This window comes from Apodemus sylvaticus, chromosome 20 (genome assembly GCF_947179515.1).
Source record: "Apodemus sylvaticus chromosome 20, mApoSyl1.1, whole genome shotgun sequence".
In the NCBI taxonomy this organism is placed as follows: Eukaryota; Metazoa; Chordata; class Mammalia; order Rodentia; family Muridae; genus Apodemus; species Apodemus sylvaticus.
This window is the reverse complement of record NC_067491.1, coordinates 46,552,952-46,575,897: the sequence shown is the minus strand read 5'-3', so window position 1 is coordinate 46,575,897 and position 22,946 is coordinate 46,552,952. Positions and strand designations below refer to the sequence as shown.

Genomic DNA, 22,946 nt, shown 5'->3' with positions numbered 1-22,946 from the left:
GTAGTGCGAGCTAAAATTATACATTAAGATGACCTTTCAATGTGTGAGCGTGTTGACAAAATAGTAGTTAAACTCTAGAGACTGAGAACCCAGCCTGCTCTGGTAAAGAGAATGCGAGAAAAGCTGAGGGGTCAGCGTCCAGAACTTATTAGACTTACCTGGAGATACAATTCGTACAATTTGGATTCGAGATATAAGGCCCGTGGGTTTGAAAACTTAGAGAAGACTTGCAAGTGGGCAATGAGCTGCCTACACAGAGAAAGAGAGAGAGAGAGAGTTACTGTAGCAGTACAGAACAGAGGCCGTCTGGGATAACATCGCCCACCGCTTTACTTTCTGACAAGTATTCCCAAGAGTCCTCCCATGAGTCTGCTGTTAACCACCCAAGCAACATCTTAGTGATTAGGAGCGTATTTTCTGGAAACTTCAAATCTCAAGTGCAGCACCCCACAATCCAGGCTTTGCAGCACAGTAAACCTTCAGGCTGTGCGTAGAAAGGCTTAGCTAAACCAGAGCTGGAAAGAAGGTGGGGAGATCAGCATACTCTCACAGGTGAGCACAGATGCTTTGGGGACTTATTCCTTTGTGAGGCTCCACGCGTCAGAATTCACCTGCCTCTTGCTCACAGAACAAAACACGGATGGCATACAACCAGGTTTAGGTGACGATGGCGCTTGCTTGCACAGCTGACAGAACAGACAGCAAGGCTCTGGGATTGAACGGTGGGAGGAAGACAGGCCTGCCCAGGGCAAATGCATCGTCTACTGGAGCAGATGGGGAAGTGTGTCTGCCTCACTTGCCCACCTGATTCCCTAGGACACAGACTCTAGGAAGCAAGGTTACTCTCGGGGAGCACTGCTCTAGTCATACACTGAGACAGTACCAAGGTTACTCACTGGGAGCACTGGTCTAGTCATACACTGAGACAGTACCAAGGTTACTCACTGGGAGCACTGCTGGGAGCACTGGTCTAGTCATATACTGAGACAGTACCAAGGGCCTCATTGTCCACTCACCCAGTCACCTTCCCTCGTGCCAGGGTCTTATGGACTGGCTTTGTAGGTCTGCTCTGCCTGGACCTTGCAATGCAGATCAGGCTGCTTTGAACTCAGAGATTTGCTTGCATCTACCTTCTAAGTGCTGAGATTAAATGGACAGGTGTGTGTGCACAGGCATGTGTGTCACATAGCCAGCACAATTTATTCACGTTTTCAGAGATGGAACCTGGTAGCAATATGGTTTGGGTCTGGGAAGTAGATGAGGATCACTGTCAACAACTCCTACGTCCCTCTCCAAACTGCAGGGTTATGTGTGCACTCCACGCCGGCAGGGCTCATAGACTGCGGCCTGAGCAGAGCCATGTGCACGCTAGCCAAGCACCCAGCCAACTGAGCCACACGCCACGTACTCGTCACTGTTAGTGTTTTAGACAAGTTTCTTTAGAACCCTTCAGCGGACCAGGAAGAAGGCAGTTAATAATGACAACACTTCCTACACCCCTAGGGATTGTGAAAACCCCTATGCTTTCCACAAGAAAGAGCTGTAAAGAGCTACAATCTAAAGCAAGCAGGGATTCCATGATACAAGTTATGGTCAGTTATGAGAGTTTGAAATCACATAAGGTAACTTCCGTGAAGAACTAGAAGCACACCTTCAAATAGGAACAGATTCTCTCTGTGGGTAGAAACGAGGCCAGGGCCCTTGGAAAGAGCATGTGTGCAGGCCCAGGGTGAGAAAGGCCACGGTGTGACAGGATAAATGGCTTATTCATTTATTCAGCAAACACACAGCTCGAAGTAATCTTTTGCTAGGGATTATGCTGATGGAAACGGAGGAGAGAGGAAGGAGCTAAAGTCACACGCAGTGCAGCTGTGACCCTTCCTGGGCCTTTACCCACTCCTTCCCCTGGCTGACAGGTCCTTCCCTCGCCAACACTGGCATCAGCCAGGCTTCTGTCTGTCAGCAGCAAAGGGATCCTTTCCTGGGAAAGGTTTTCTCCCAGTCTTTGCCTCGACTTTGTGGTAGAAGGAAATAGTTCTTCACAGTGCTTCCAGAAACCCCATAAACATAATCTGACCAGCCATCTGACACACTCTTACGTCGTAGATGTTTGCAGTTCATCTCTGTAGCCCTGCACTCAGCAAAGAGCACTGGAGAGCTACCAAACGGGTAAATCTATAAATGGCTAGTGTTGAAACCCACAGTGAGATCTAAAAGTTTAAGAGGAGAGCCAGCTTGGCAGAGCAGACCCTCAGTCTAAACAATCTTCAGGTAAGCGTGAAGAGCCTCTGAAAGCAGGCCTTTTTTCTTTTTTCCAGTTTGGAACACCTAAGGTAAATGAATAACCAAGGGGATGGGAAGATCCTGTCACACAGTAACAAGCAGGGCTGAGGCAGAGGGAGGTGCTCACAAAGGGAGCCGCTCTGCTCTGAGGCCTGCTTCCTGCCACACAGACACAGCGCCCTAGGGGCGGGTGCCCGGCACCCTCAACTGCACCACTCTCATCTGTAAAGGACATGACAAAAAAGAGCCACATCGGCAGCTCTGCATGAGCTAAGATTCTGTGGTGAAATAAGCAAGCTAGTCAGCAGGTGTTCCAAAACAAAGCAGCAATCTTCATGGTGCCCAAGAAAGTAAAGAAAAGGGCAGAGGGATCTAGGACAGCAACGTGCAGTTTACTGGGCCATACTGACAGAAGTCTGTTCCTGGGTAGAATCAATGCCAGCAGACCCCTATAAATGGCACTTGGGTAATTCTGGGCCTATACACCTTTATCTTTGGTGTCACAGAATACCACAGTCAGTTCTCAAAGCCTGGCACCAGCATGTTTCAGAGTGAGAATCTCCAAAGGCCAACAAAACTGTCAGGAGAATCTCAGGACAGTATGTCACTAATTATCTGAGGAGTCCATCCTTCACAAAGCTATTTCCAGGGCAGACAGGAAGGACGCACTGCTCTCCCTACAAGCACACCTCCATGATCAGGTGGTGGTGGGGAACTCACTTTGCTGCAGCCCTTCTCGTCTTTTTCTTCTGGGGCGTTTCATCTGTAGGCACGGCCTCTTCCTCCAGTTCCTCATCCTCTCCAGCAGCAGGCTCTTCCTCTGCCTCCTCAGCTACCGCTCCTCGGCCTTTTCTGCGTAGATCCTGAGTAGGAGCGACTTGCAGATCTGCTGGATAATACTCATTGCTGTAAGAGGACGCATATGAGAACACAGTGAGGAGTGTGACGTCAGAAAGGATCCATGGACGGGCAGGGGCGGCGCACGCCTTTAACCCAGCACTCAGGAGGTGGATTTCTGAGTTCAAGGCCAGCCTGGTCTACAGAGTGAGATCCAGGACAGTCAGGGCTATACAGAGAAACCCTGTCTCAAAAAAACAAAACAAAAGAAAACAAAAATAAGAAAAAGAAAACAAAAAACCCAAACAAATAAACAAAGGATCCATGACACATGGGAAATGGGAACAGAAACACATACACACAGAGCTTTTCAGCCAAGCTGTTTCTATACTAGTACTCTTAAATTATTTTATTCTATGTGATGGGTGCTTTGCCTGCATGCACGTCTGTGCACCACATATGTGTTTGGTACCAGCAGAGGTCAGAAGAGGGTATTGGATCCCTGGACTGAAGTTACAGATGGCTGTCAACTACCACGTAGCTGCTGGGAACTGTACTCTGGTCTTTACAAGAGTAGCTAGGGCTCTTAACCACTAAGCCACCTGTCCAGCCCCACACTAGTGTTCTCTTCCCTTCAGTCTGTCTCACTGACAAGTCAATCGCCATCAGCAGAAGACAGTCAGCTCTATTACTTCACTGTGGAAAGGATGTGAAATGTCTACTCTGCACTGAAGTGACATCAGCCTTCTTATCTCTGCAAGCACAGCTGGTCACAAGTGGACTATATTGAAATGTAGATTAATTATATCCATGTAGATTAATGTAAAATGTTAGGACTAGGCATTGGAGAGATGGCTCGGTGGCTAAGAGCACTGACTGCTCTTCTTGAGGTCCAGAGTTCAATTCCCAGCAACCACATGGTGGCTCACAACCATCTGTAATGGGATCTGATGCCCTCTTCTGGTGTGTCTAAAGACAGCAACAGTGTGCTCATATACATAAAATAAATAACATCTTTAAAATTACAAACTCAAATAGTCAAAGTAATAGCAAGCAAAAATATAACAAAGTCAGAAACATCTTATTTTGTAATAAGCTAAAAAGGTACTTGATCAAAACCTTAGCATGAACACAGACACACAGCAGCTGTTGGCCTTTCAAAAATCAGTGAGCTGACAACTCTGGAGAAAGGGTGATCGTTTGAGGAAGTGGTGCAGAGTGGTATTCACGTGCAGAAGGATGCACCTAGACTCGCGGGTCTCCTCACTCACAGGACGGACGCAATGGAAAAGTGGATTAAAGGTAAAAGGCCGAAACAGTGCGACCGCCAGGGGAGAGAGGAAAGGCAATGGTGCACCTCAGTCAGGTGCCCAAAGCACATAAGACACAAAGTGCCACCTACTCTTAAACATTAGCACAAGGCTGTGTCACAGCACACAAGTCTTCCTCTAACATGGGTGAGCCACGTCTACTCCAGGCTCCTGTTTCTGTCCCTGCGCTCCACACCATCCTTACAGAAAGGTCTTTATCCTTAAATGAAAGGGAGATAATATCTATTGAAAGTTATCATCGTGGGACAGTTATAGTCTGCGAACACCAAAATCAACTTTCCTGGGCACAAACCTAGCTACTTTGCTAAACAGCGGCCATATCCTTTAAGAGCCCCTACACAATGCAAGAGAAAAGCCAGATACCTCTTTTCTCATAAGGGAGTGGTTTTGTGTTAACAAGGCAGAAGCTTGTGCCAGGCATGTGGGGTATTGCTGACCATGTTTTGGGGAGGACTGTGGAAGACCCTTGGAACTTTGGGCTAGAAAAGTCATTGAGTGTTTAGAGCTCAGTAGAAAGTTCTTGAGGAGCTTGAAAGATAGTGTTCAGAGTAGTGCGGAAGGTGGAGGCCTGACTTCTGAAGTTTCTGAGGAAAATTTAAAGACTCTCTCAGGGCTGCTGCTGTTTTGAATGGAGATTCTGTGGTTCTGGTCAGCTGGAACTGAAGAATCAGTCATGATTATCGAGAGACCAGCCACCATTGAAGTGGAACCTTGGCTTTACTAGGACAATTGATGCTGGCCAGCTGGAGCTGAGGAATTAGAGGTGATTAAGGAGACCAGAGCCACTGAGGTGAAATATTCCAGGAGCGCAGAGAAGCTGTCTCCAGAAGAGGCCAACATCTCCAAGTCCCTCAGGCTTCTGTTTAAACTGCCCTCCTCTCTGACAGCGGAGGCCGAATGCCTCACTCTCACACGGCCAGTGCTGACTCCCTGCTCGGACCTCCACGCACTCTCTCCTGGGATCATTCTACACTGCTCACCCAAATCTCCTTTTTGTTCCCTGGATAAGCCTGACATGCTGTGGCTTATGTCCTGCTCAATCTAACCCCTTCCCTCCTTCCCTTGTGACAAAGCACACCAGAACTTATTATTTAGTTCTAAGCAATCCTAATCACAGCACTCAGGAATCTCAGACTCACATACTCAAAACAAGACTTCAGAAAACTCTTATTCTTTAAGAGTGCATTCCTCAGCATGGAGACTATGAACAGCAAACATGGTTATGTCACTCCCAGGCAAGTATGAAACAATGGACAGGGAAAGAAACAGCAAACAATTTCCTTTGTATGCTGATCAAAGGAAAGACGGCCTTTCCTTTGTGGTAACCTGACCTATTTTCATTAGCACTATTTGTATGCTGATTCTAACTAAATGGTGAACAAAACTAACTTAGTGTTTACCTGAGGAAGTGCTTTGCAGACATGATAATGGCTTGAAACTTGACAAAAAATGTGAAATGCCCAGCCAGTGGGGAGGCTGAGACCCCACTTTCTCACTGTGCTGGGGCAGAGCCCTAGCTACTTACTTGATGAATCTTAGGAAAAGTGGGGAGAGTTCCCTGGACCGTGGCTCTACTCGCTCTGGGAATTTGGCCAAAGCTCGCCAAAGCAAGAACCGGAAGTTGGTATGGTCCAGTCGCTCCCGACAGTCGGTTTTCAGTGCCAACTGCTGCTGGTAGAGAGCGCCAACGGCTCCGTCCGGGGCTTGCTCCCAGCTTTCCTCTCCCATGGATTCGTCGTCCCTCACATCCTTCTGCAGTTCTTTCTCTGCAAGAGAAAAGTGTCACCCTCAAGACACGACGTGCGCTTTCTAGTCACACAAAGAAAACAGCAGCATCTCAGAATTTTATCACACTAAACAATTCAATAACCACGGTGTCCCAGCCCTGCAGTCTCCTGCTCATACCAGCATGTGAGGCTGCCTTTTCCAGATGTTCATAGCAGACATTCCAGAATTGCTTGTTTTCCATTCCGTGGGCATGAGAGCTAAGAGAAAAAGATCATAAAATACAGGATACGGCATGGTCTTTAGTGTGAAAAATCCCAGTAGAAAAATGTAAAAGAATCAACTAAATGTTAATTTGATTAACCTTCAACACAAGGTTAAGTCTGTTGTTTTTACACTGCCTCCATTGCAGAGACTACTTTATCATTATTCGATTGATGCACATGAATAAGTGGGCACACATGTCCCAGGCTCTGGACAGAGGAGTTGGCTCTCTCCTTCTACTGCAGGATACGAGGACTGAACGCAGGCCGTCAGACTTGTGCATAACAACTTTTACCTGCTGAACCACCTTGCCAGCACACAGAAATTATTTTCAGTCATAAAAGACTACAGAATAGTTTTTTAAATGTAATTAGATACACATAAGACTATTTAGTTTTGTTGCTGATGATACTTTAACTCACTCAGCCTTTCTATGAACTCTAAACTGGTCTAGAACCCATTATGAAGTCCCAAACTGACAATCTGCTGGCCCCACCCCTGAGTGCTAGGCATGAACCACCGTATCCAGTTAGGTAAAATGAAATATGATATACTCTCCACCCCTTCCTCTCTGTTGCTGTGACAAACACCATAACAGAGAGCCCCTTGGGGAGGGAATGTCTACTGACTTACACGTCAGCTCACCACTCACTGATGGAAGTCAGAGGCAGAAAGCACGGGGAGCACTGCTTGCTGCCTTACTCCCAGGCGTCAGGGCACTGCCCAGGGCTGTGCTTTCCACAGGCGCAGGTGCTCCTGCACTAGACATCAGTCCAGACAAGTCCTTAGACAAACCCCATACAGAAACTGACTGGCCGCCTCTCTCTCAGGTAGACAAGGCTACAAAGGATAGCATGTGAGGGGGGCCTACTAAGGAAAGGAAGTTCCTGGAGTGGAAATAACCACTGCACTGGAGTTAGTGAAAAAGATCTATTTCTCTGCAACTAATTCAAATCAACATTGCCTATTTGAAATATGCTTTTCAGCTGGATATGGTGGCACATGCTGCCAATGTCACCACTCGGAAGGCAGAGAGATCTGTGTTAGTTCAAGGGCGGCCTGGTCCTCATAGCTAGTTCCAGGCCAGCCAGGAATACATATTTAGAATCTGTATCAATCACTTTTCACAACTTAATGTTGAGACATGTAGTGAATAAGGTAGGGTTATTTTTGGTTTTGCAGTCTGAAGCCCTTACAATAATATTCTCAAGTTTTCTCTATTAGTCATTAATCTTCCATCCCTTTTTTCTCCTTCCTGTATCTTCCTCCTCATTCCTTCTCCTTCGTACTCTTTTGATGAGACATATAGCTGCGTAGCCCAGCCTCGAATCTGTGAAATTCCCGGACTTAATCTCCCAAAACCTGGGATTACAAGTGTACATTCGCACCCCTGGCTTCCCACTAATGAACATACGCTTTACACTACATCAGACACCAGTTATTCACAGTGTGTATTGTACATGGAAAATAGTCCTCAACAATAAAAGAGCCTAGCCACTACAGGGAGACTCTAAAAGCAGTCACTGACTTAGGAGCCAACATGTGTGATAATGGACCACTGATTACACACATCACTTCCTATTTTTTGAAGGTACCCCCCCCAACCAGTTTGAACTCAAAAGCCATTTATTTTCACTATACGTGTTTGATGGCTCTGAAAGGAAGTAAAAAACAGACAAATTGGTTCAAAATTGAAGAGGGATTTGTTTACTCTGCTCCTGTCGAGTACGCACTAATAGATCTGGAAAGGCATGACACATGACATATTTCCAGTCAGATAAAAAGCCAGAGTAAAGCAGGAAGGACAAACATCTGTAAAAGGACAGATTTCTCTCTCAGCCGCAGCATATGCTATTTAGTGACTATTAAAATGAATTGTTAGAGTTAGACAGTTGTGCGCTAGACAGCTAGGATTTTGAAAAGCCCTTATTTTTAAAGAATGGTTTAATGACTTAATGTGTAAAAATAAAACTATGTAATTATCACAATATCTTTTGATCATATAAAAGTATCATAAAGTAAAAAAGAAATCCCTCCAGTCTTTTCAGTGCACAGAAATATTTATATAGCTAGTCTACTGAAAAACGGGCACTAGAATCTCTATTTTTCTTTTTCATGTTGTCTCTCAAAGGACCTAGATGCCCATGCACTTAAACCACACCCACATGGATCACAGGCCTGGCCCAGGCCCCACATTCTGCATCAGTTAAGGTGAGTGGCACATCCACGTAGCCCACGCTTACCTTATGAGCTCTATGACAGGGTCCCAGAGGGCACTGAAGTTGACATACAGCATGCCTAACAGGTAACGGAGCGGCACCTGCAGGCCCAAGAGACTGACTTAGTAAGCGTGTGACAGGCTGCGAGAAGCTAGAAGAGAAGCTCTCAGATGCCCATGGCCCTTGGACAAAGCGGGTTTGGGAGGAAACATGCATTTACAAGAGAAGGTTCTTGGTATTAACTCAGAATTCAGTGTGTATTACTTTTTCTCCAGCTCCTAAAATCTTACTCATACTCATTAGAACACAGTATGTAAGCTCATCCCAGATGTTCACTCACAAAGTCTAAGGCCAACTGGGAAGGAAATCCCTGAAGCATCAAAGACAGGTGAATCTCTGAGCTTGAACCAGCCTGGTCTCCAATAGTGAATTCCAGAACAGCCAGAGCTACACAAAGAGATCCCCCTTAATACCCCGCCCCCCCCAAAAAAGCAAGAAAGAATAAACTCAGGCACCAGCAGATACAGGAGGCTTCAGCCACCATTCCTATTTATATTAATATTTATACATTAATAAAGTATAGACAGTAAAAACAACAGAAAAACCCAACCCAACCCAAAAACCCCAAGTCGTAGGAATGGTGGCTGAAGCCTCCTGTATCTCCTGATGCCGGAGTTTATTCTATCTTGCGTTTTTGGGGGCAGGCAGCTCTGGCTGTCCTGGAACTCACTATGTAGACCAGGCTGGTTCAAGCACAGAGATCTGCCTGTCTTTGCCTCTCAAATCCCAGGATTAAGTTTTTTGCCACCATGCCCGGCTAGACGACTGAGTTCTCAAACCTATGCTTTCAGAGACTCTAGTTCAGGGGTCCGAAAGCTTCCTCAGTCAGCTTCTGCATGGCACTCCTTCTTATCAACACTCCAGGTTAGTCACCATGGAGAATGGTGTGTGTGTGTGTGTGTGTGTATTTTTAACTTGGTAGAGGGATGTAGGTATATGTTCCAGCTGTAATCCCCGTTCCACATGAACCGTAGAGAGCACTAATATTCACACCAGGAAAGAACGACCCGAGATGAAAGAGGAATGCTTTTCTCAGCCTTGCTCCTAATGAGTCTATGATGGGTTCTCCAAAGGCAAAGCCAATATTCTGCAGCTGTGAATAGATGTGGTGAATATTGGCTTGAAACCTAACATAGTATCCTCCCTTGCAAGGAGTCATTTCTAAAAAGGGCCTAATGATGCCCACACTTTGCTATGAGACCTGAATGAGATTACTATGGGGAAGATTATGATTGGAAAGGCATGTTGTGAATTACAAAGCACAAAACTTGGTCTTTTCTAGGCTGATCTGGTTTTGTGCAGGTACTATTAATTAGCAGGAGCCTGCTTTTGCAGTTCTGACCGGAACTACCTGAGCGGTTTGGCCTGAGGCAGGGGCACAGCAGCGGGAGGCAAGAGGCGAGAACCAACCGTGCATGAGCCAGGACACCTTCCCTGTCCCTCCAACTGGGCACTATGTGATCTTGAGCAAACCTGAAGCTCACTGTGCCTCAGTTTCCTTCTCTGTGAAGTATCATATGCTGCCCCCCACTCCCTATTGCCTCTGGGCTTGCCTAAATCCAACAAGAAACAAAGCTTAGCTTTGAAAATATTCTTTCTCAAAGAGGCTTCCAGAATGCAACACACGCCTGACCTTTCTTGACATGGCAATGCTAGAAACGAGGTGACCACTGCTAACCACTTTATTCTTACAGTTGTCTCTGTACGTTTGGCAGCCAGGCACGCAGTGTGGCTGTTCTGATAGTTACTCAATTCATGACCATTCTCTGAATCCTAGAACCTAGCCACCACCAATTCTTGAAAAGCAGTAGTCAGAGCATTTATAACATGAAATGATCTTGATTTGGAAGGGCCATGTGTTCCTAGTCTACTTTAATGGGTTTGCCTAGATAAAACAAAAATTTTTCCTATGCTTTCATTCATTTTGTTGTTTCAACATATACTGAATTGCTTATGATTTTTTTAAAAAAAAACTTAATAAAGAAAATTGCATGATTATGTCCCAGTAGGGATCAAACAGAACACTCTTCTATAAACCCAATTTCCCTGAACACCTACTCAGTGGAGCAGGGCACTGTGCTCAGATGATGAACATATATGATCTAGGCAATTCCTTCTAGAGGGGAAAAGAATCTAAGGTAATCAGCAGCAGACCAATCGATCACCCATCAGACAGCAGGACGGCTGTGCGAAGAGAGCACACCAGCAACAGCAGGGGCAGATGGACTGTGGTTTCAGCATCTGCAGGAGCCTGGAGATCACATCCATTTGCAGGTTCCCTACAGAACCTATGTATATCAGACCTCACTTCCTTTGCATACTCTTCCTCTGGAATGGGACATTACCACCTCTTTCAAGATGTAGCCAAATCCCACCCTTCTAGACATTTCCAGACCCTTGAACAGAGGAAGGTCCCCTAGCACCTGCCATAGTCCTCGACACTGTCTCGCTGAAGGCAGAGGCTGAGTTTTTGTTTCTCAGCAGCACCTGGTCATTGCTGGCCAGCACAGTGCGTGATGAAAGATGAATGGTAACACCCAGAAGAACGCGTATAATGCGCTCAGATGGAAGCTTGCTTTGTACTGGGATTTTAGATTTAGTTCATGCAGTTCCTATAGCAACAGTGAACTATAGACTATTGTTTTCCTAACTCACAAACAAGGAACTGGTGTTGCTAACCTTGGTAGTCATGAGCACTCAAACTGCTGTGGGGATCCGGGGGCCAGCAGTCAGCTCTGCTTCTCATGTGATATAGTTCTGCAACTTGCTCCCGCCCACCAATCAGTCTACACAGTATAGCTTCTTTTAAAGGACAGAACCTGGGTTATTCTGTCAACAAAACACTCCCTCCCTCCCTCCCTTCCCCTCTCTCTCCCTCCCTCTCTGGTAAGGCTGATGAACCCAGCCCATAGCTGAAAGTGAAGACTTACACTTGAAATACAAGAGAAACCCCAAGTGAACTGGGCATACCCAAAGCCTCCCTTTTTAGGCAAAGCAGCACAAGAGTGACAGTCACTATGTCACACCTGCACACACTCAAAAGGACACTACGCTATTTAATAGGCTAAAATAATGACTTAATTGAAGGCATGGAAGAGATGCAAGGTTTGCTTTACTTTGTAACAAGAATATTTTCATTGTTGATAACTATGTGGTATTACCTCCCAAATAAGATTTAAAACATAATTAAGAAACAATTTTAAAGCAAGCAAGGAAGGAAGGCAGGCAGCAGGCAGGCAGAGTCCTCTGTTACCTCCTGTAGTGGGCCCTGAGGGACAGCACCCTGCACCACATCGTGCCTCAGCTTTCTCAGGTGCAGAAGCTTCTCTCTGTAATCGCTCACAGTTGCTGGAACAAGTTCAGCCTGGCGTAATATAGCAAAGGCTGACTGCCGTTCCGAGAGCCCGTCATCCTGAAAAGCCAGACAAAACCCAAGGCAGGTCAGAACTCTGATTCCAAAAGCAATGTGAGGCGCAACGAAGGGTTTTGTTTTGTGCCTTACTATGAAGCCCTGGTTGGCCTGGAACTTGTTATTATGAGGTTCAGGCTGACCTCAGGCTTACAGAAAAATACTTGCTTCTTGCCTCTGGAGTGCTAGGACTAAATGTGTACACAACTATGCTCAGCTGAAAGGTTTAAAAACAAAACAAACAAAAATCCAACCAAGAGTATGCTGGAGAAGGGTGGATCCTTAGAGCTCGGTGATCAACCAGCCTTGCTGCTTCCATGGGAAACCTTGTCTCAAAATAAAATGATCAAGGTTGGAGAGGTGGCTTGGAAGCTCTTCCACAGGTCCCTGGTTCAGTTCCCAGCACCTCATGGTAACTCATAAACTACCTGTAACTTCAGTTCCAGGAGATGATACCCTCTTCTGGCCTCCTTGGGTACCAGACATGTATACACTGCACAAATATACATGCAGGCAAAATATCCATACACATAAAAAGTGATCAGTTCTAATGACATACAAACAATAGAAAATGGACTTAGCAGGTTATACTTATATATTCATTCACACTTAAATATAAACAATAAAGAGTATGAAGTGGAGGGGGTAGGGGGATGGGGAGAGGGGATGGGAGAAGTTGGAGGGGGAAGGGATTTAACTATATTTTAAGTTAAAAAAATAAGGTAGCAAAGCATACACAACACCAACATCGATTTCAGGCCTCCATATTCATGTGCACTAAATGTGTATGTACACACACACACACACACACACACACACACACACACGTATGCCACACAGAGAGTAAACAGGAAGTTGTCAAAAGGATTCAAGCTAACAGCAACTACTGAAATAAAAAGTCTCCCCCCTGCAATTCTTCTTCTAGTCTTTGCATAATAGAAACAATTCTGTACATGCAAATATCCAGCTGGGGAGGTCACTGTGGTGCCCTGTACGACACTGGAAAATGGAAACCAAAACCCAATGTAAGCTCCCATCATCAGAGGAATCGGGGAGACTTTAAACTTCAAAGGAAAGAGGCAGAACCAGAGGCACCGATCTAGATACTCCCAGGGCAACACGGGCCTTCACCATGTCTGCTACTCAAGAGATTTGAAAGAACATTTAGTAGACTTAGTGGGAGACAAGGAAATGAATTCAAAAAGACCAATTTTTATCATATGTTTACAAAGTTTCTGCAAAAAAAAAAAATCACCTTGAAAATTAAATACCATACATGTTAGGCTTTGATTTTTTTTATACTATCCATTCTAATAATTACAATACCTCCACTGAAACTGGAAGTCGGACGTCAAAATGATTTAGGATCCTTATTGTCAAAAGTCGAATCTAGAGAAAGTACAAGGGAGATTGATTTCAGACTGCAGCGCTTAAGTGAAGGAAGAAGCAGGTGTGTGGCTGGCCAAGGCCACAGCTCACAAACTCCACGACGCACTGTCTCATCCGTGCAAAGCCTGCCTTTTCTAGTCCTTGTTTCATATCCAACAATGACCGATATTTAATTCCAACAGTAAATGAATTACAGATCGTATGAGACTGAGTGGGTGAGGCTGCCCAATACACACCAACATTGATTGTATCAGCTACGACAGTAACTGGGCATAAGGCCTGACGATGCTTATATACAGTTCAACTACAACCAGCAGCTCTGGACTCTGTAGCAACATGGGAGTAAGTACGCGAACTACCTAAAATAAATTCATTCATTCATTCTTTCATTCTTCCTTCCTTTCTTTCTTCCTTCCTTCCTTTCCCTTCCTTCCTTTCTTTCCTTTCTTTCCCTTCCTTCCTTCCCTCCCTTCCTTCTTCCTTCCTTCCTCCCTCCCTCCTTCCCTTCCTTCCTTCCCTCCCTTTTTTTTCCCCAGACCTAGCTGTCCTAGACCTCACTATGTAGACCAGGCTGGCCTTAAACTCATACAGATCTGCCTCCAAGTGCTGGGTTAAAGGTGAACACTACTACTATGCTTGGCCTAAGGTTTTGTTTTGTTTTTTTTTTTTTTATAAATTTGCAAACTTTTTCAGAACAGCAGTGTATCATAAGAACACATTCTAGTTTTAAGTTGTAAGACATATAGGTTGTTTATCTATTAGTATAAGCACAATTTTCTAGCCCATAAAATGTCCACCATACAAGCCTGTACAATGGAGATTTAGTCAAACAAATCCCACCGATAAGTATATAAATTAAAGGAAAATTATTTTATTTATCTAGTTTTTTTTCTACCCTAGTACTATTGAATTGGAATGGTTAGAGGCAGAACCCTAAGATTTGTAATTTTACCGATCATCCTAAGCAGGCTTGCTGTGGTCAGACTGTGGCCAGTGTTTAGGGATCACTGATGGAGATCACCCACAGCACACCCCGATGAGGAAATGAGTGATCACAAGCTGAACTCACAGCACAGTATTACCTTGGAGACACCAGTTGAGATGTTTGCTTGTAACTTGGGAAATAACTCCATTAAAGCCTCCTCGGAGAGTGGCCCCTTGCATCCACGTAACGCTAGCCTCTGATAATAGAGATCAGCCAACAGCAACACAGATGGCTCCGTTGGAAATGTTCTGCATGCAACAAGATATTTACGAGAGTCAATCTGCATCGTACTGCTAAGTTACTAAGAAACGTTCGCGGATGAGGGAAATATAAAATGCAGCAGGCATAAGTTTTAAAGAGAGATCTACGTCATTTTATAGCTGAAGATGAGGCTGCCCAGGGAGTGATGTGCTTAGACACAATCTGCGCGCTAGAGGCAGAGGCAGGACTAGAACCTCTGACACTGCCACCCCGATCCACAGCTGTGAGTGGCAGTGGTACCCAAAGAGCACATGTGAAATTTGTCAAGTGTTTATTGCATGCCAGGCACTGAACTGGGGAGGGAAAGTGCAGCCCATACCTCCACCCTCCACTGGGACAGGCTACAGGCCCTCCATCCAAATGCCAATGTTATTCACAGACATGGTCTGAGAGCCTGGCATATGCTAGTGATTTTCTAGACACTGGATAGAAAATAAACCAAAGACAAAGTTCTTATTCTCTTGAAACTCATATTCTAGGAAAAGGTTGTCACAGTACACTACAAACAACTCAGAGATAACCACTCGGGAGGAAAGCATTCTGGGGAAGAGGCTATGGAGGCTGCAAGAGAGTGGAGGGCAGGGACCAGGGGTAAAGTGTCACAGAGTGCAGAAAAGAGGACCTGAGGCTATCTGAAGAAGCATTCTAGGCAGAGTGAAGCCAAAGCCCTCTCTGACACCTGCCCCCTACACTCCAATATACGCACACCTACAGGAACATCAGAGACCAGCGCAGCTAGGGCCAAGTGAACGAGGAAATATGGGTGATGTCAGGACTCAGAGGGGACTTTAAGGACTTCAGCCTTTATTCCAGTAAGAGGGTCACCACAGGAGTAGGGCTTCCCAGCAACACTAGCATTCAGGGCAGGGACTCAGCTGGGAGGAGCTGCCTCATGTACTGTATACTGTTTAGCCAAAGCTTGGCCCCACCCTACTAGAAACCACAACAGGCTTCTCAATAATGAACCAGTGCTTCTTCCAGAGTCAGCAGCTGGACCTCTGCATTACACAGCAAACAGACAACAGACGAGGGAAGGTTCTTGGAAATGCAGGTCCCACACTGAGGCAGAACAGCAGGATGCAGAAGCATATAAAGGCACCTCACTAAAAGGGGCCACACTGGGGGGATGCTTAGTAGATGTGAACCTTTGGTTCCATCCTGAGCACCACAAAATAAATTGGTTTTTTAGATCCACCTGGGCTGGACATGGTAATGCATACTCTTTAATCTTAATACTTGAGAGGCAGAGGAAGGTTGATCTCTCTGACTTCAAGGCCTGCATGGTCTACAGAGTGAGTTTCAGGGCTGTGTAGAAACCCTATTTCCAAAAAAAAAAAAAAATCCTGCTTGTATTTTAACTTCATAACTCCAAACCTAGGAATATTATAAAATATTCCTTTACAAAGATGGCTGTAGACTTAAAATACTTAGTCTGTCAAAAATTACTTATCTTAGCTGAAGAATCTAGTAACACTTAATTTTTCCATGTGACTGTATTTAGATAGAAAGATTTCTGTTATATCACACAAACAGGAGCTTTTCATATTTCACTCATGGTTAGACAAATGGAAGTCTTTCTTTTACTTACAGCACTAAGTGCTTCACCCGCTCCACAGGAACCAGATGAAGAAGTTCAGGAGACTCTTCCAAACTCAGTAGAGTATTTACAGCTTGACAAAGAACAAATAAATGTCCTAAGGGGAGAAAACCAGGAAAAGCGCATTACTTCATTCTCAAGGCGAAGCACCTCACTCACCAACAGCCCCTTACAGAAGGCTCATTTTTAAAGTGAATGCTATGGTGCGCAGTTAGCTTTCAAGTCACAAGGTGAGAGCTGGAATTTTCAGATTAGGGCTCCTAACCAGGAAATAGATGTATATACATATATGTATTTGAAACTCTGAAGCACCTTTTGGTCTCAAGAATTTCAAGTAAGGGATATAGTCCACCCTCTAGCATAATCCAGACTAGAATTTTCTGTAACAGTAGACCTGGCACACTCATATCTATCACCACCACCCCCATACCCCAAAGTCTAAAACATTTACAGTCCCTTTGCCTATTTCCTCTCCAGAGTGGCACTATGGAACACAGTACTCTGCAATGACAAAGCCTTTGTGCCGAAACAGCCACAATCTAGTGTAGTAACCACTAGATACACATGGCCAAGTATTTGAGCTATGAAAAACTTGCTGTGTAATATTCAATAGCAGACTAATACTTCTGTGGGTGAATAATCACAATGTATATATATTTGGCTAAAATAAGGCTGAGAAAGACCAAGTAAGTGCTTTTAAACTGTTAGGCTCTGAGGAACACACACACACACACACATACACCCCGGATACTGGGACTTAGAGTAGGGAACCTAGTCCTGCCTACAGGAGGCAGGAAAGCATCCTAGGAGTGCAACTACAGTGGTCTGAACGAAACCAAGTGAGTCCCCAGGACTCGTGTGTCTGAACCCGTGGTCCCAGCTGGTGGTGCTTTTTGGAGAAAGTTCTGGAACTTTTAGGACAACTTGCTGTTGGAAGTAATATCTCCGCCTCCCTCTCTGGCTGCCTGCTGCCATGCCACTGCTGCCCCTCCTCACCCGCCATTATGTACTGTCTTGGACTTGTACACTAAGACACCCTTGGGATGCTGTTTCAGCACAGCAGCAACAAGCCACCAGCCCGAGTGGTCACACTGAATACTAAACAGGAAGGTTCTCAGGCAGAGGGAACACACGCATCAGGGTCCGATGGTGTTTGGGGGAGTAAATGAAGCAGCTTGAAGCAGAAGGTGTCCCTAAGAGGTAGGGAAGGCACAGGAGACAGTGGGGACTCTAACATCCCATGCTTTAAATTCTCTCAACACTTGACTTTCCTTGTGTTCAGGCAACTTACGGGGTACAAGTAGCACAGGCCCCTGCCGCCAACACTGTCATACGAGTTACAGCAGAATACAGCGTTGCACTGTTCTCTGGCACACCAAGGGGAAGACAAGTGCTGACTGACTGACCTTTTCCAAAGCTCCCTCTGTCAACAGCCAGGAAGAGTGACTCTATGAAGCAGGACACGACCGATATCATCTTCTCTTTCTCAAGAGGTCTGTTGGGAAGTGTAAAAAAGAAGGAAAATTTCAAATTTCTATTTAATGGTTTAGTCACAGGATGGAAAAGAACGGGTAACATTTTAATTGAAAGGTTAAATGTTTGTAAAACTTGAGTTTCTTTCCTTACCTAAGATGAGGTAATACCACAAGGGCTGCCCAAGACTGTGAAAGGTGGGTGGCATCTTTATTTGGGGGTAACTGAACTATGGATAAGAGATGGTTTAAGACTGGAAACTGTTCCTTTCTTCTCTTGGAGTCGGCCTTCCTCTGCTTTAAGTAGGATCTGAAGGTGAAAACAATGAAAAGGTATTTAACAAAGCACAAGTCTGACAGGGTGCGTATGGAAGGGTGGAGGCGCTGGGGTGACGGAGGGACCCACACACAAAGGCGAGTCATTTACTGACTGCTGCAGCAGGCAGGCTCCTCAACCCCACGTGCCGGGCCCCCTCTCTATTTTAATCGATTTGTAACCTAAGCCAGGTCCTTCCTAGCTCTAGGCCCTGCCGTGCACTGTGTGCTACTGGGCACATCTGAGGGACTGGAGCAGACCCACTTTCTCCATTCCTCACACCTTGGTCATTTCAGACTGTATAGCTGAGCCCTGAGAAGCTGGAACGGATTCTATACCCCAGGCTGGCCTTGAACTTGTGGCAGTCCTATTTCATGCCTTCTGAGCACTGCTGTGCATAGTAGGTGTGAATCACTATCGTCAACCACCTGTTTACTTTCTACATGAACTTTACTATTTTCCAAATGAAGAATGATGTCACAGTGCTACCATGGAAAAAGTGGCAAATACCACTTCTATTATGATTGACAGTTCTCCTACTTTATATGCAGCAAGGTTCTTCAATGATGCTTTGTGACTTACCACCTGTTTGTGGGTATGTATTATTCTATAGAGTTACAACTAGCCCTTTTCTATTCTTGCAAGCAAAGTCATAAAAATGATAGGTAACATGTTTTATAACTTGTTCCCCATGTCCAGTATGTTACTTGTATATGGTTCCATACATGTCAGGACACAGAATATTTAGAAATAATAGGTAAGTTAACTATCAACTCATTAGTCAACCTTTTTTTTTTTTTTTTTAATAACTAGACAGGATTTCTCTGTGTAGCCCTGGCTGTCCTAGAACTCACTCTATAGACCTGGCTGTCCTCCAACTCAGAGATCCGCCTGCCTCTGCCTCCCAAGTGTTGAGATCAAAGGCATGCGCCACCACTACCCAGCTAATCATACTATCTTTAGTCTTTTTGGACAATAAGCATGATACGACAACCTATAAAAGTCTCATAAAATTCTGAGATGATATCAAAGAAAAAGTCAGTATTTGCCCCATCACTGTCCTAAGTTAAAGCCTCTTCTTGCCTGGAGTCTTGAACTCAGATCTTGCAAGGCTCAATCCTTCCCACCATTACAGTAAGTCAAAGCCCACTCCAGCGGGGCCTGAGCCTCTCTGTCCCTTCTTGCTTGCTCATGTGCCGACCTGCCTCGGCAGGTCCCACTTCTCAGGTGGCTGTCTTCTGCAGGATGCACGGGCACCCCTCACTCCCAGTCACACCCCACTGTGTACAGCAGAGGCTGGACTTTAAATGAGCATTTCCGCTCCAGTGCTCTCTCCTGCTTCCTGAGGAGAGAGCTGGGACGGTTCTGTAGTCTGGAGTGTCAGAGACAGGCTCAGGCTACGGATCTCAGGCTCAGCTCAACCGCCAATGCGGTTCAGGTCGGCTGCCACTGCCCCACTCCTTTACCGCCCCATCTGGGTTCCAGTGGAGTATGAGGTGTCTATGTGCAAATACGCATCACTACTCGGCTCAAACTATTTCTCAAGTTTCCACAGGAAGAGGTAAGGCGAAGGTGACCATCACACGAGCCATTCTGTGAAGGCTGGCAAAGGAATGTTTTCTCAGAGAAAAGAGACGTGGAAATTGTAGCATTGGCTTTGGGTTAAAAGGTCTAATTTGCTTATTTTACTACATACTTTTCTCAGGAGGATTACAGAACTTTAAGTGCGACAGGAGCCTCCTCAACCCCTTGGCTTCTCTGAGGAAGGAAGCCGAGAACCAAGCAGCTTCACTCCCTGGCACAGGCGACACAGTTCTGGGGACACCTGAACAAATATATCTGCTGGAGACTGGCTCTGGGTGTGAAGTCAAGCTAGACGGCCTCGGAAATGATTCCCCACGAATTACTCTTTATCCATTTCTCAGAGCCAGGGCGCACTGAAGGAAAGCAGGACTGTCTGGGACTGACAGATACTTTCAGCACAGGGGATGTGAGCAAGCCCTGAGGAGGCAAGGCCCCAGAAACTAACCCCAAACTCAATGCTGTGCACTGCAGCTACGACGGCAGCCGGGTCAAAGCTGAGCCCTCAGTAGGCTCTGGGAATCCCATGCCCTCACCCGGGGTTCTCAAGGGGAAGCCAACCACAGGCATGGCAACAAGTAGGTGCAGCCACAAAACAAAGGACCAGGCCGCTGGGACGGCTCAGTAAGGGCACGTGCCACCAAGCCCAGTGACCTGAGTTTGAGTACCAGAGCCCACATAGCAGAAAGAAACCACGTACCCAAGCCACCCTCTGACCTCACAGGCGTGTCACGTGCCCACCCTCACACGTGCTCACAAGAAGGAAAAGGCGATCCACGGCCCCCTCAAACACGTCTAACACAACATTATATGTGAAAAACTCAGGGACACAGAAGCAGGCCAGCACTTGTGTCCAGGTGATTTCTGACAGAAGTAAAAGGGCAGCTTCATGGAGAACGGCTTCTCAACAAATGTTGCCACAGCAAGTTAATACCCTGTTGGCCTAAGTGTCAAATTCCATGTAACAATTAATGCACGATGGGTTCCAGACTGCATGACACGGAAGGAAGGAAGGAAGAAAAGCAGACTGGCCACACAGTGAGATCCTATCCCCCAAAAACAGAACAAAACAAAACAAAAAATCAACGAACACTTTTCTGTCATAAATTAACAAATTGTATTTGGTTCTCCAAAATCATCCCTTCTCAAGTCACTGTAATGTCTGTTTACAGGAAGTGGGTAGTGATTCTTCCTACTTATCAGAAACCCCCACAATTCCACACTGGGATACCCAGAGAGGACACCATGAATGGTCACAAAGCTTGATGTCAACAGCCAAGGGGCAGGGATGACTTAACTGTTCTTCCACGTGCTACTGATTAAACAAGTGTGGCATTCGTGACAGGGAACCCTTCTTAGAAACAAACAGAGGGCTTGCTTGTTAGAGCAGCCTGGGTGAGTCTCAGGGAACCTGCTGTAGGTGAGAAGCTGACCAAGGCGAAGGTGCACCGCATGCTCCTTACAGAGACAGGCTCACAGAAAGGGGAGGCCGACTGGCGGCCACAGGGGAGGGATGGAGGGAGGATGGCTACTCAAAGCCACGAGGGAATTGTGAACGTGAAGAGTAGGGGAGAGGGGGCGGGAGAGGCTGGGGGGAGAAGAGAGACGATGCGATTGTTTTTGAATTTTTAGAAACTGGAGGAGAAAACTGTAGGATGAAGACCTCTGTGCCTTCAGGTGGTGGCAGCTCTGCGGAGCAATCACCTGCACAGCACTTGGTAAATGCACAGAAAACTGAAGCAGTCTCTGAGCCTGTAAGTTGATTCTAGTTCTAATACAGCAGCAAGATAATGCAAGACTTTACCAGTGGGGGAATATATATACATAACCTCTCTATACATTTCTTGAAATTACACATGAATGTAAAATAATCTTAAAAGGTTAAAAAATTAATAATCACCTCTAATCTTTATCACCATTTGGGATAAACAAAATTAATAGGTTTATGTCTCCACCCATACTTTTCCATGCTTACCCACAGCTTTGCAAGTTGGAATCATACTAACACTACTTGCATAGCCACAACTTGAATCTTTCCCACAACACTTTATCACAGACCTCTTTCTAGTGCAGATATATAGATATAGATAGAAAGACTGATCCAATCATCACTTGGGGCAGTAGATTGAACATTCAATTAGGTCAATAATCGTACCATCACCATGGGCAGTAGATACAGAACTCACCCCACTGTCTGCTGGGAGAAAACCAGAGGGTATTTTTCAATGGCCATGGAACCGGCTGTGGGAGGGGCAGCTTTGTTCAGAATGAGCTTGGCTAAAATGGTCAGTGCTTCATCGCTGACCACAGAGTTGTCCATCAAGAAGCAATTCTCAATGTACAAGAGAAAGCTCGGCAGGAACAGCTGAAGACAAAAACAGGAAGTTTACACGCATTAACAGAAGCGAATTCCAGGACACCCAGGAAAGAGCTCCTAAGACAGGGTTGCAAAGCATCAGCATTACAGTTCTCCATGAGACAATATGGCAACACACTGGGACAGAAAATGACCACAACCCAGAAGTTAATGTCTGGCCTACTACCATGCAATACACACCTCAGATACACGGAATCTCACGTCCTGCCATTCACCCTCCAAACCTGTTAGAGCTCCGACTCTCAGGAGAGCGGAAATCACGGATGGGAGGAGTACAGGGCCCAAGAGCCAGGAGTGAAGCAAAGGCCACCCCAGCGGACCATCCGTCCAGTGCTGAGAAAGCAAGCCCTACCCAGGAGGAACCCAGGGAGAGGAGGGGGGGCAGGTGAGCTGCCCCAGGTTGCCGTCTGGGGTGTCCAGCATGCTGCTGGGAGACAGAGTCAAGACAAGGTGTTCAGCGTGTGAAGAGTGAGGCAACTGCTAATTCAGGGAAAGACAGGCAGACATAAAGGACATGACATACAGCTCTAAATTCTTCTCACTTATAAAACGGTAAGTGGCAGATATGGATTCAATCAAACCCCAAGACAGAACTCTCCTGGAAGGGTGTGCGGGCTAAGGGAACTAAAACTAATGTACCAGAGGAGGGAGTCTACTGATGAGGCCAAAACCAGCTTATCACAGCAAGAATGCACTCAGGTGAGTTCAGAGTAAACACCAGGGAAAATAAGATAAAGATTACTTATGGCTCCTGCTGGTAACATGGGAAAACAAATGATTTGTCTTTTAGCTGTGTCTGACTGGTCACTGGTCTAAAACAACACACACACACACACACCA

The 22,946-nt window shown here is 45.7% G+C and overlaps 1 protein-coding gene across 1 annotated transcript in view; it reads right to left on the bottom strand.

Annotated features, from left to right (window-relative positions):
* Positions 1-22,946, bottom strand: part of Utp20 (UTP20 small subunit processome component) — an 81,853-nt gene that overhangs the window by 46,470 nt on the left and 12,437 nt on the right. Inside the window, exons 12-23 of the mRNA XM_052166047.1 lie at positions 21,916-22,094; positions 17,987-18,142; positions 17,767-17,855; positions 16,352-16,457; positions 14,600-14,750; positions 13,455-13,517; positions 11,973-12,131; positions 8,684-8,760; positions 6,357-6,436; positions 5,977-6,217; positions 3,004-3,189; positions 159-249 (exon numbers count right to left, since the gene is read on the bottom strand). Of these exons, the coding sequence (XP_052022007.1) occupies positions 159-249; positions 3,004-3,189; positions 5,977-6,217; positions 6,357-6,436; positions 8,684-8,760; positions 11,973-12,131; positions 13,455-13,517; positions 14,600-14,750; positions 16,352-16,457; positions 17,767-17,855; positions 17,987-18,142; positions 21,916-22,094 (1,578 nt within the window). The remainder of the gene's footprint in view (positions 1-158; positions 250-3,003; positions 3,190-5,976; positions 6,218-6,356; positions 6,437-8,683; positions 8,761-11,972; positions 12,132-13,454; positions 13,518-14,599; positions 14,751-16,351; positions 16,458-17,766; positions 17,856-17,986; positions 18,143-21,915; positions 22,095-22,946) is intronic.